Source organism: Coregonus lavaretus (assembly GCF_964263955.1).
Source record: "Coregonus lavaretus genome assembly, chromosome: 2".
Classification (NCBI taxonomy): domain Eukaryota; kingdom Metazoa; phylum Chordata; class Actinopteri; order Salmoniformes; family Salmonidae; genus Coregonus; species Coregonus lavaretus.
The window spans coordinates 6,277,751-6,290,475 of record NC_139989.1 but is presented as its reverse complement, the minus strand read 5'-3'; the positions used below and the strand labels follow the sequence as shown (position 1 = coordinate 6,290,475).

At 43.4% G+C, this 12,725-nt stretch overlaps 1 protein-coding gene across 2 annotated transcripts in view; it reads left to right on the top strand.

Moving 5' to 3' along the window:
- The first annotated feature begins 355 nt into the window (after window positions 1-355).
- Window positions 356-12,725, top strand: part of LOC311148993 (polypeptide N-acetylgalactosaminyltransferase 11-like) — a 30,263-nt gene continuing 17,893 nt past the window's right edge. Inside the window, exons 1-6 of one of the 2 annotated variants that reach the window (XM_084186050.1) lie at window positions 356-667; window positions 8,013-8,315; window positions 9,216-9,339; window positions 10,436-10,602; window positions 10,976-11,101; window positions 11,458-11,707. In XM_084186050.1, the coding sequence (XP_084042176.1) occupies window positions 8,051-8,315; window positions 9,216-9,339; window positions 10,436-10,602; window positions 10,976-11,101; window positions 11,458-11,707 (932 nt within the window). In that variant the 5' untranslated portion in view covers window positions 356-667; window positions 8,013-8,050. Of the gene's footprint in view, window positions 668-4,902; window positions 5,044-8,012; window positions 8,316-9,215; window positions 9,340-10,435; window positions 10,603-10,975; window positions 11,102-11,457; window positions 11,708-12,725 lie in introns of those variants that run through there. The other variant, XM_084186051.1, reaches the window with a different exon arrangement.

Sequence of the window (12,725 nt, the reverse complement as noted above, 5' to 3'; positions counted from 1 at the left end):
TCTGTGCGTAACGTCAGTGTGTCCAGTACTGGAAAAAGGGCCAGTGTAGCTCAGTTGGTAAAGCATGGCGCTTGCAACGCCAGGGTTGTGGGTTCGATTCCCACGGGGGGCCAGTATGAAGAAGAAAAAAAATGCACTCACTAACTGTAAATCGCTCTGGATAAGAGCGTCTGCTAAATGACTAAAATGTAAAATTAATATAGTGGCACAGATACAAAGATGAATCCTCTATCTATCTCTATGGTTCACACTAGTTGACTGCAGGCTTGTTCGAGTTTCGATTGGTCTGAACTGAGTGAATTGCTCATATCTGATTGGGTAATCCAGTTGTAGGAACTCCTACTATTACCGCCGCGGCACAGACCCACTCACTGTAAGAGAGACTGCACTCCAAGGTAGTGCATCAGAAAAGGGTATCTAGCTAACGTTAGCTATAGCTATTTTACGTGGTGTATTGTGTTGTTGTAAGCCAACGTAAAAGAATGGTTAAGCCGCTAGAAAAGGATTTGGATGGGATCAATGGGATGTAGTTCTGTGTCACGAGGGTGGTTGTTGTGTACTAACGGTGGGGAGGTATAACTTGGGTCTTGACGCCGTCTACCTAGCCAACGGAATTTGCAACACCAGCATAGACAAATTGGGATGGCCAAGAAGCAAGTGCATCATCGTAAGTTTATATGACACTTTTATTTTCAGAAATGTTGGCATGCCAATCTTCCTTCGAGTTGCCTCGGGTCTCGCTCACAGGCGATTTCAGGGCTCGCGCTAAATAGCCAGCGGGCAGCAAAGCTAGCTAACGTTAGTTGCTTATTGTTTTATTGATTGGTGTGATCACTGAAATGAATGACCAAGATTAAATGTCAACTCATGTGTTAGCTAAAGCGTAGTAACTAACTTGCTAGCATGTATTGTATTGCATGCTAGCTAACAACTAGAAGTTTGCCAATCAGTGTTGCTATAGCTGAAGAGAGATATAGCTAAATTGCTATGCATATTAGCAGCTAATAGCGAACTCAACTAGTTTGCTTGCTACTGTAACGTCAGTTCACCCTTGATCCCTGGCAACTAACTATAACGTTATCCAACTAGCTAGTCTAGCTAGCTTGTTAGCTGACCTTGCAAAATAGCCAACTTTAGTTAACGTTAACTAACTACTTGTAGATAGATTAGTGAATGCACCCATGCATTCTGCTTAGCTACCATATAAGAACAAGCTATTAGTAAAGTTTCTGCGAGTGCTAGCTACATCAGTAAACTAGCGTATACATTCTAGCTACGTTAGCTACACCGAATGTGTTCTAGCGTCCTCTATGGCTAAAATGCCATAGATGCGTTGAACCTGCCTGTAAAAACACAATGACGATGGCTGACAAGCCAGATCTACATGACTAAAACGCTCATATTTTAGACCTCAAACTAAGGATATCAAGCTTAGTAAAAGCAGCCATGTATTATAATACAAAAAACTATACAGAAAAATAAACCAGTTGGCATGGGCACTAGTCTGTTGCTCTTTCCCTGGTTGGGTGTGATCTAATCCAGTTGTGGGGACGCCAGTAGCACCACTGGGGGATGTGTTTGTCTAGTTGGTACTGGATTATCTTTTAAAGATGATGGTGCATGGAGAAGGATGGAAACGGAATGCCAGAGGTCCAGTGCAAAAGAGGTGGTGGATTTATTAACCTAAAGAGTTACAAAAATAAGAATGAATAAATGTAACATTAAGGATCCCGGGATATGAGAATGACAAAAGAAAGCTTAATTAATTAGAACAAATAAATAATAAGTTTATACAAAGTCTCCACAACCTCAGAACAAGCTGTTAACCAAAAACCTATCTGGGCCCAGCTAAATACATACACAGAGCCCTACCCAGCTTGGACTGAACCATTACTGCAGTTAAGTAGAGGGTAGGCTACACAACCGGAAGTTCAGAGTAAATGCTATCAAACATGATCACAATAGGTTTTTAACATTCGTTTTACATAACCTCAATGGCATAATAGTATCGCAATATATGATTCAATATTTATGCTGCAGTAACATGATATTCAATAGATATGGCACTAGGCCTATTGACGATAGTCAAATCAAATGTTATTTGTCACATGCGCCGAATACATCAGGTGTAGACTTTACTGTGAAATGCTTACTTACGAGCCCTTTCCCAACAACGCAGAGTTAAAAAGTAAGAACATTAGCATAACAAAAGGAAATGGTAACACAAAATACCAATAACGAGGCTATATACAGTACCGGTACTGAGTCAATGTGCTGGGGTACAGGTAGTTGAGGTAATATTTACATGGAGGTAGGGGTAAAAGTGTCTAGGTAATCAGGATAGATGATAAACAGAGTAGCAGCAGCGAGTGTGCAATGGTGTCTGTGTGTGTGTGTGTGTGTGTGTGTGTGTGTGTTGGTATAGTGAGTGTGTGAGTAGAGTCCAGTGAGTGTGCATAGAGCCAGTGCAAGAGCGTCAGTGCCATACCAAGCGGTGATGCAACCAGTCAAGATGCTCTTAATGGTGCAGCTGTATAACTTCTTGAGGATCTGAGGGCCCATGCCAAATCTTTTCAGCCTCCTGAGGGGGAAGAAGCATTGTCTTGCCCTCTTCACGACTGTGTTGGTGTGTTTGGACCATGATAGGTCCTTAGTGATGTGGTACTTGAAGCTCTCGACCCGCTCCACTACAGCCCCATTGATGTGAATGGGGATGTGCTTGGCCCTCCATTTCATGTAGTCTACGATCAGCTCCTTTGTTTTACTGACATTGAGGGAGAGGTTGTTGTCCTGGCACCACACTACTAGGTCTCTGACCTCCATATAGGCTGTCTCATCGTCGTCGGTAATCAGGCCTACCACCGTCGTGTCATCGGCAAACTTAATGGAGTTGTGCGCGGCCACGCAATCTTGGGTGAACAGGGAGTACAGGAGGGGACAAAGCACATGCCCCCGTGTTGAGGGTCAGCATGGCGGATGTGTTGTTGCCTACCCTCACCACCTGGGGGTGGCCCGTCAGGAAATCCGGGCAGCCATACAGTCCAAATCACTGCTGCAATATGGCAGCTTCAGATTATACTAATGGCATGAGCCCCTCGGTTATTGTTTCAGCTGGAGAAAGGCTCCAGGTGGCTAATTATAGACCAGATCTAATTATAGACCAGATCTGTGTTTTTTTTCTTCCAGCGTTTAATCTTTTGTAATGGGGCCAGTTCAGCATATTTGAAAAGTTGTTATTCATGTAAAAGTGTGGTGTGTGTGTGACGGGGCTATGCCAGAGAAAGAGACTGCAAGTATATTTGAACTTGTGCTGCTCGTCCCATTTTCTACATTAAAACCAGAAGGGAACTGAATTAGCAAGGCTCTGTTCTCTTTTCTGTGGTACAATTTAAAACGGCCTTGTCCCTCTGGACCACTGTGGCTACATCTGAGGAATCCCATTTAGCTCGGTGCCAACTTTAATTTACAGTCCCCTTATTCTCAAGTTGAAGTGCTGAGAAACTCTGGGCTCGAAAAGCAATCAACTCCTCCTTCGTGTGAAACACCTGCACTCCTCTGAAATGGATATTGCTTTTGTTAATAAATTCAGGCAGAGTCATTTCGAAAGTTAGTGTCCTTTCCACTTCTTTCACACACAATATCTAAGCCTTTTCCATTTAGAAAGTGTAAAGAGAGCAACTTGCCTAATTTGTGACCAAGCATTGAGCATCCAGGCCTCAATTACTGTCCTGAAGTAGCATTAGGCCTAGGCTACGTGCGCTGATGCTCATTAACGTTTAGGCTACAGTTAGCAGCTCTTTTGCACTGGCCCCTTCTTCAGCCATGGATCAATGGGACAGTCTGGAGCCCTGACCCACAGACAGCCTAATGGGACAGCGGTATCCAGTTGATAGTCCTGTTATTTGACCAGCTGTCAGAGCTCAAGGGCAGGTCCTTAGTTTCCCATGTCTGTGACCACAACAAAAGACTTCGCTTTAAGTCTGTCTCTTGCCTTATTTATTAAAGCATGGGGTGGTTTGACATTGAATCAAAAACATGAACATATGGGAGATGCTACTCTAAGCATGACATGCAAGGTACATTACGAAGACCAATGCCTGCAGTGCACGCTGACAGACAATGTCAGAGAAGGACGTTATAATAACGGCAATGACCAGTCAAAATGTATTTTGTTGATGCAGAATCTGTTAATCCATATAGGATTATAGGACAACTGGATTTAAACAAAATGTTATCATGCACATAGCCTAGATGTCCCTTCAAGAGTCACTATTAGATAATGAGGCAGGTTGGCAGGCTTCCCTGGGTAAAGCCTTCCCCCACTGGTGTTTTAATTGTTGATGAAATATTGAATTTCTCGTGTTGCTGGGCTCAATGTCTTTTATAGCAGCCCTAGGCAGGGCAGGGGGTTAGGAACCAGAGCCAGGCTGCTTATCTCCTAACTGTGTCTCAGAGATCTCAAATTCTAGAACTTTCCCTTTCATAGTCCCCTCCCAGCCCGGCTTGGTCCCTCTGATGAATTTGTGTTGGAGTGGCGATGTCATTGTTGTGCTCTGTGTGAAACTGAGTGGGCTCTTCGGTGTCCTGGTGTCTAGTAAGACACTTAGAAATATACCAATTTTTTCAGCATGTTGCAAATGTTACATGGCTGAAGATCGAAATGTACTAATTAAAAAATTAATTGTGTACGGGATTAGGCTAAATTAAGTAAAAGCCACACATTGTTATCCTAGATGGCACTTTAGATTATTAACTCATTTATAAAGTAACCTAGTAGGCCTATAGAAGGGTGAGCAGAATGATTGAGTTCCTAGCCCTGCCATGGCAACAGTCACATCTGAAAAAGCCATGGGCATAAATAGGTCCGTAGAAGCAGGATCTGGGGTCAGTTGGCAGCTTATCTCCATAGCGGGTAGTGCCCCTCTCCTCCTTGGCATCATGGTTTAGCAGGACGACTTGTCTCCAGTTACTTTGTGATATTTTTGTTGTATGTTTCTGCAACGTCATCAGATCCAGGCGATCATTAAAAAATGCAGGGTATCAGTGAGTAGGATGAGTGTGTATTTTGATATTCGAGAGTTTGGGACTTAAAGGTTCTATCTGCATTTTTGTCAAAATTTAGTTATTGACATAGCCTTGTTCTGTTCAATGTTCTCTACCTATATAGTACTCTAAATACCCCAATTCATGTTGTTAAATTCAAAATGATACTAGATCAGTATTTCTGACACCATTCAAACCAATTAGGGTTCGGAACTTTAAAGCCAATCATCTTTTTGCAGATAGAATCTTATAGTCCCAAGCTCTCGAATGGTCATCTAGCAAGCCTAAATCATAGCCTAGATCACCTTACTAACTGGTTTATTCTGAAGCGGGTTCATTGTTTTTATACTTTTAAAATACGACTGTTTAGTTTAGCAAAGAACAATCTAGTATTTTCCTGAATCATCTCTGGTTTGTTAAATCAGTGGCAGGTCACCCCAGCCTCAGGTCAGCTCACTTGAAACCAACAGGAGCTCAGGGTTTTCCTGTTGAACTAGGCCTATTTGGTTTTACATTTAGGCTAATCATTGATGTGTTTAACAGACTTGTTTTGCTGAGTACCATAGTTTTTGTGTTAGTTAGCCTTAGCCTAGTATATGAATCTTGGCCTAACTATTCATGTGAACTTTTTGGGATTCATTCTCTCATGCATTTGTGAGTGATGTGTGTGGTTAATGGTTAACTTGTTGGTGAAATTAAAAGACCTTTGTCCTTATAACGTTCTGTTTTTTTTCTGGGAAATAAACAGCTATCAACATTTTGACATTAGCTAACCTATAAAATGTTTGTTATACTGCTGACTGCAGAAATATAAACTAGTTTAGCAGGTGATACTAGTGCATTGGTGCATGTCATTAAGCCTAATTTCCTTTGTTTATTTACGAAAGTAGAAAGTATTAGGATTCTTTCTCATACTTTGGTACCACCTAGATGTGCTTATGCAAAAACCAATTCCCACTTCTTTAAAACAATGTATTTCCTTTGGTCAAAAGGCAGTGGGGCAGTATAGGCTACATGTGGGCTGTGAGTGGTGGCACTAACCACTAGATCACCCAAGCCACATGGCTCACCTCTTGAGGTTGGCAATGGGTATGCCATAAAGCATGTTGCACTTGGTGTCTTTCCCGTAACATTTGGCAGACTGTGTGAGCTTCTTACCATAGCGCAGTCTGTCCACTTCAACTAGGCCTAATGAGTGATTCCTCACGAAACCAGGACAAATAAAATACCATGATTTGGGGGATTTTCACAAAATGTAAACCATATAGTCCTTTGGAGGAAGGATGGTTGACATTTGTATCTAAAAGCATAATTGAGAAATAATTAATCAAAGTTGGTATATGTATGACATTTTGGCCTTTTAACCCAGTCCTCCTTTAAGACTCCATCATCTTCCATCTGTAGGTGCTACAAAGCAAAAATAGTTGTCAATGAAGCTTTACTGCTTGCTCTGTAATATGTAGGCCTATTATTTAATAGTCTAATCCTTTCATCACATGCAGTGCTACTTCTTCCATATTTATCCATCTATGGGTTTACACTTGTTCTATCTCTCCCAAATGTCCTTCTTAATGACTCTGTCTTTCTCTGTCTTTTTCCTCTCACATCTCTGATCATCTTCCCATTTTCAGCTGTGTTTCTCCTCATTCCTTTTCACTGGTCTGACTAACGAGCCACTAAGTTCCACAGCAAAACAACACTGTGACGTCCGTGTGCATCTTGTCACCAATTAATCATGCTTAGGCCTTAGTCTGTTTTTCAGAGGACTCACCTTGTTTCAACCCTGCTGTCCTCATCTGACATAAATTGTGATGGCTCAAATCCCCCAGGCTTGGTTCTTTTGTTGTATTCAATGTAACTCTTAAGATTTGTAAATCTGTTTGAATGTAGTGCCAAAAGCGCACAAATTTTCAACCAGACTGGTTGAAACGCACATATCTGAAATTCCTTGTTTTTCTGCCAGAGATGAACAAAAAGAGGAAGGCGTAAATTATTCTGGATGTTTGTGGGTTATAAATAGCTGTGCGTTTCCAGAGCGTTTTGTGTCTAAGTAAAATCCTCAGCTGGATAACTTTTTTTCTTCCTTTCATGTGTTTGTCTATAAAGTTCAGGCTATTCATAGAAACTTCAATGAACTCATATCTGCTCAATCATTTCTGAGAACTCACTCAATGCACAGCAGAACTGCTTGTATGCTGAACCATTAGCTTCCATCTAGACCAGGGATGGGCAACTGGCGGCCTGCGTGCCCCCCCTTTTGTAGGCCCGCAGACCAATATTATTATTATTATTATTATTTATTCTATTTAATTTTTGGTTATTTTTTTTAGGAACTAAGTCGTGATGTCAACATACTGTTGAGAGTTAGCACCTTGTGTATTCTTTTTTTCCATTTCGAAATGTGGTTGTGCATCAGCAGTCACTCAATTAGCCCATGTCAGCTAAATTCTTTTAGATTGGTATATTAGTCTAGCAGCCAGCTATCTAAACTTGTAGTAAGCATGGTCGAATTACCGACCGGTGTGGGGCCCATTGATCATCAGTTGTCATATTAAAAACTGCAAACGTTTGCCTCCACCCTATTGCAAAATGTGTAGAATGGCAGGAAATTAGCTGTAAAAGTGCACATTTTTCTGTCCATCCAATGGCAAAATGAGTAGAATTGCATGAGGTGAGTTATAGAATTGCATAATCTTCTCTCCACCCCATGGCAAAATGTGTAGAATTGCAGCAAACATGGTTTAAAATGGCAACATTTTCTCTACGCCCCATGGCAAAATGTGCAGAATTGCAGGAAATTAACTTTAAAACGTGCGATTTCTTTCTCTTCACTGTCACGGGGGGCGCTAAAATGGAACCAGTACGGCCCCTCATGATGAGTTCCGTTTTTTTGTGGCCCCCAGCTCCATCAGAGTTGCCCATCCCTTATCTAGACCTTTTCCGTGTTGTCTCTCTGGTTTCCTCGACAGGGGCATGAGTATGGACCACAGACGATGCTAGGGCTACCATGGGCAGCGTCACACTGCGCTACTTCTGCTATGGCTGCCTCTTCACCTCTGTGACCTGGTCCGTCCTGCTCTTCCTCTACTTCAGCCTGGGCCAGGATGGCGGCCGGCCCTCCTTCAGGAATGTGCCCGTCCAGAGGCCCCAGTCCCACCGCTTCCAGTCCCGCTTCACCAGGAGCCCTGGAGGAGGGCCAGAGCAAGGCATCAAGGCAATCCCTGCAGCAGGAGCAAGAGGCAACAAACAGGCCGATCTCTCTCCGGAGATGGGTAAGTAAGCCCTTCAAAGCATGAAACTTGAAAACGGCCCCTATTGGTCAAATATGATTTCTCTCTCATCTATATACAGAACTTAAGAGGGGTGTACGTGAGAAGGAATGTTATGATAGGAGTTTATAAAGGAGCTGGCTTAGAAGAATATCTAAAAATGTTTGTTAACAAAGCTCATGTGAACTGCATCATAACCAGCTCCTATGGACTGCATTGCCTTCAGAGTTTCACAAACATCTGGAATGATGAGCTCTCAAAGCTCCACAAGCGCACTCGTAGTCATGACAGATTCTCGAAAGGTTAGGACATTTTGACAGTCTGTATTATTCATTGGTCCCCAAGGGACGTTTGTAGTGTCAACCAATGAAACATTTAACAGGTAGTCAGACTGATGTGAAAACGATCGACTCCAAAGTCTAGCCTAGGCTATTCCACAATGCCTTTATGTGTCAATGCCCATTTGGAGCTGGACAGTGAGAAACATAGGAACAATCAAGCTAACCATAACTCATTACGGATTATCGTTGAGCAAGTTCGGTTGGCATTGAGTGATTATTATTTTATTTTTTAACTGTCCGAAGCAGGTGCGAAGAAACACATAAATGGTGCATTGCAGCAATAAAAAGGCATGTTTGAAGTGTCTTTGAATTGGAGTGAGGCCTTCAGATGGCTGGTAAGTGAGTTGTTTCCATGGTTGCACAGAGTTACTAAGCAAAGCATTACCACACTCAGGATGAAGGCTGCTTGTGTTACCATGGCAACATGGACCAGCCTACCCACCCCATTAGTGGATGCATCAATAAAATACTCATACTGACCAACTGCCACAAGCACCCATACTATTCTTAACGATTGAAGCCATTTGCATCCTTTTTCCCCATCCTATCTTTTCCTCTTCAGGTATGATTTTTAATGAGCAAGACCAGGAGGTTCGAGACACGGGCTATCACAAGCACGCTTTCAATGTACTTATCAGCAATCGACTGGGCTACCACCGAGACCTCCCTGACACTAGGGATGACAAGTGAGTGAGAGAGCGACAGTGTGTGAGTGTGTGTATGGCATATATTTGGGTTTATTGACTCGATGAAAGTGAACAGCTGACAGTGACGCAGCACTTTGCAAGCCATCATGAAGGGTAATGGTAGCCAAAGGCTAAATGGGAAATCATGTCAATCTCTCTCTGCCTGCCCTGTAGCCCCTATGAAATCCAAAGACAAGCAAAAGCATCTGTCTAGAGATGCACTGATCCGAGGCTAACAAGTAGACCTGCAGGTTGGAGTATTCCCACATGTTGTGTGTTACGATGAGTTGCTTGTAAATGCAAACATGAATTGGCTTGGTCAGTCTTGACAATCATTGGTAGAATCAGGTGGTTTTAGGAGAGTTTGTAAATCCTGCTTACTCTGCAGACATGTTAGGATATGGCAGAGAGTGAGTAGTTAAGGCATACTATTTTACAGGAGCAAAGGGTAAAGACTTAACGTTTCCAAGGGGCAAGGATTTTACAAGGTTGAGGAAAGCTCTGTAGGTGTGACCGTAATGATCAAAATGTTTCACTACAAGCTTCACAGTGAAACAGCATGAGTGTTTTATGCATTCCATTACTAAAGATGGTGAATACAGACCCTAGTTATGTTGTTTGTCCCTGTCAAAGACAGGACTCTAGTGCCCAAAATACAGTTTTAGCATGGGCAGTGCCATTGAGAATTTTCACCATTTTGAAGCAGTCAACTGGGTGAGACTTCCTATGGGTTAAGGAAGGATCACATAATTCCATCCAGGTCACCAGGAGGGATCAGCCAATGAATTATACTATTGAGGAAACATTCCATAACTGCAGGTGTAAATCGGCAACCTTGGCTTTATACCTGTTCAAACAACACACTCTAGATGGCCGTGTGCACCCTTTCAGTTTGTTTACCAACTCATAGAAGTAGTAGTAGAAGAAGAAAATGGACTACTTCAAAATGGAGATGGCCTCAATGGTGCTGCCCATGCTCTCACAGACACCATAATGGGGCAGATAGAATGATGCAATGTCTATGGTCCCTGTTGTGACACCCAGTGGTTTGCTAATATGTGCTGATGGCATCGCCCACCCCCTCTCTGTCTCTCAGGTGCCGAGACAGGATCTATCCTCTGTCCCTCCCCACAGCCAGCGTAGTGATCTGCTTCTTCAACGAGGCGTTCTCCGCCCTCCTGCGCACCGTGCACAGCGTCCTGGATCGCACACCGGCCTACCTGCTGCATGAGATTATACTGGTGGATGACAGCAGTGAACTAGGCAAGCTGCTCATTCCAGTTTTGTATCTCTATTTAGGACGTGAACTCTTGGATTTGTTCAGGCTCGCCGGAGCGAAGCAGACTATAACAAGACCCAGTAAATGATTGGATGCTGTCGTGGAATGTGTGCGTCTGTCTACAGTGTGCATGCTTCATTACCTAGTTGGTGAACAAATGCAGGCTACTGTATTGTGTTGACGTTATTGAATGCCTGTGTGTAAATAAAGTCAGACCAGTCCATCTAAATCTCCTCATTAGACCCTTGTCAAAGTGATCTTGGATCTCAATAGGATCTACCTGTATAAATGAAGGATAAATAAAGATCACTCAACGGAGCTCCACCTGAAAGCCCCTGTCCTGTCCCTCCACCACAGCTGACCTGAAGGAAGACCTAGACACCTATGTCCAGCACAACCTCCAGGGCAAGTTCAAGGTGGTCCGCAACGAGAAGAGAGAAGGACTGATCCGAGGGAGGATGATCGGGGCCTCTCATGCCACCGGTGAGCCCTTCCGAAACCATAACTCTTCACTAATGTAACATATGCCCGCTGATGCAGGTAAAATATCTATGTTTACTGTATGTTGTCCATCAAGTTCCACACGGAAGTAATAGTGTTGTATTATGATCAACGGCAGTATGATGGGGGACCATGCTACAGAGGAACCAAACAGTGTGTGTGAACAGTGTGTGCGCGCAAATGTCAAATTCCTGTAGATGTATACCCTTAGCCCCAAGAACCACTGATCTAAGAACCATTGACGATATCACGCCTCGGATACATCCACACTAGCCACACCTTCTCACTCTCCCCATTCTTCTCCATCCTCTCTCCTGATTGATGTTTCCTCTCTGAAGGGGAGGTGCTGGTGTTCCTGGACAGCCACTGCGAGGTGAATGAGGCATGGCTGCAGCCCCTGCTGGCGCCCATCCAGCGGGACCGCAAAACGGTGGTGTGTCCCGTCATCGACATCATTAGCGCCGATACCCTGGCCTACAGTCCCTCGCCCATCGTCCGGGGGGGCTTCAACTGGGGGCTACACTTCAAGTGGGACCCTGTGCCCGCCTCGGAGCTCAACAGCCCTGACGGAGCACTGGGTGCCATCAGGTAACCTCCTGGTGGGAAACCAACCAGACCTTGTCGGGAATAATTGATTTGCTCAAGGTGTGGAAAATGCTGAACCCAAGGATAAGGCGAACGACTTCTATGTTTAAAGGTTTAATAGACAGACATGCATATGGAGAGACAGACACATTCCTCTGAGAGGTTCCAATCTGCCCCGTTCCAAAGACAAGACACTCATTATACACTCATCCTTATCTCTGTTCTCTCTCCAGCTGCCTCCGAGTTCCTGGGCCCTGGTCAAAACATAAGCCAGAGTGAAGTGAACCATGGAGTAGACGTCGCTATCACTTTAAAGTGCCTACAGTATATTGCTCTGAATTACAGCCATCAGCCTTATCCCCAGCAATGTCACTTAGGGCATTAAATGCTGTATTTTATGGTGACCCCTATCCTCAGAGCGGGGGCAGCCTCTGGTTTAATAGGCATCTAGAATTTAGAACCTATCAACCTGAGTTCAAACACATGTCCAATACTCTCTAAGTTGAGCTGTGGACTGGAATAGTCCCAAAAGTGCAAACTCCAAGCTAGGTTTGACACATTATAGATGCAGAGGAACCAGTACAGCCAATTTTTAGGGTGTTTTTTTTACTCTTGAATGTTGTTTTAGTTGCCTGCCCTATGCTATTATTTTCAACCGTATATGGGTTGAAAATGGCAGGTTTGGACACTGAAACGCCTAAATTGGGATGTAGTGGCTGTACAGGAACATGCTATACATGACTTCAGAGCTCTGGCTCTGCAAATTACGAGGACTCTATGTATTTTGAAAGATGATACGTTGAGTATTATAATAAATACCGCTTTGATGTCATACATAAGCAAGCCAAACACCTGTGAATCCAAATGTGCACTTAACATTTCCATATCATAAAGGTAATGTCATATACAGTGTCAACGTTTATGATCACTATGTTTTGATGTACAGTTAGTTACAAGATAACATGTCGTCATACCCTGGGTTGTTCTGAACTGAATGAGCCAATGTTTATCTATTGTGAAG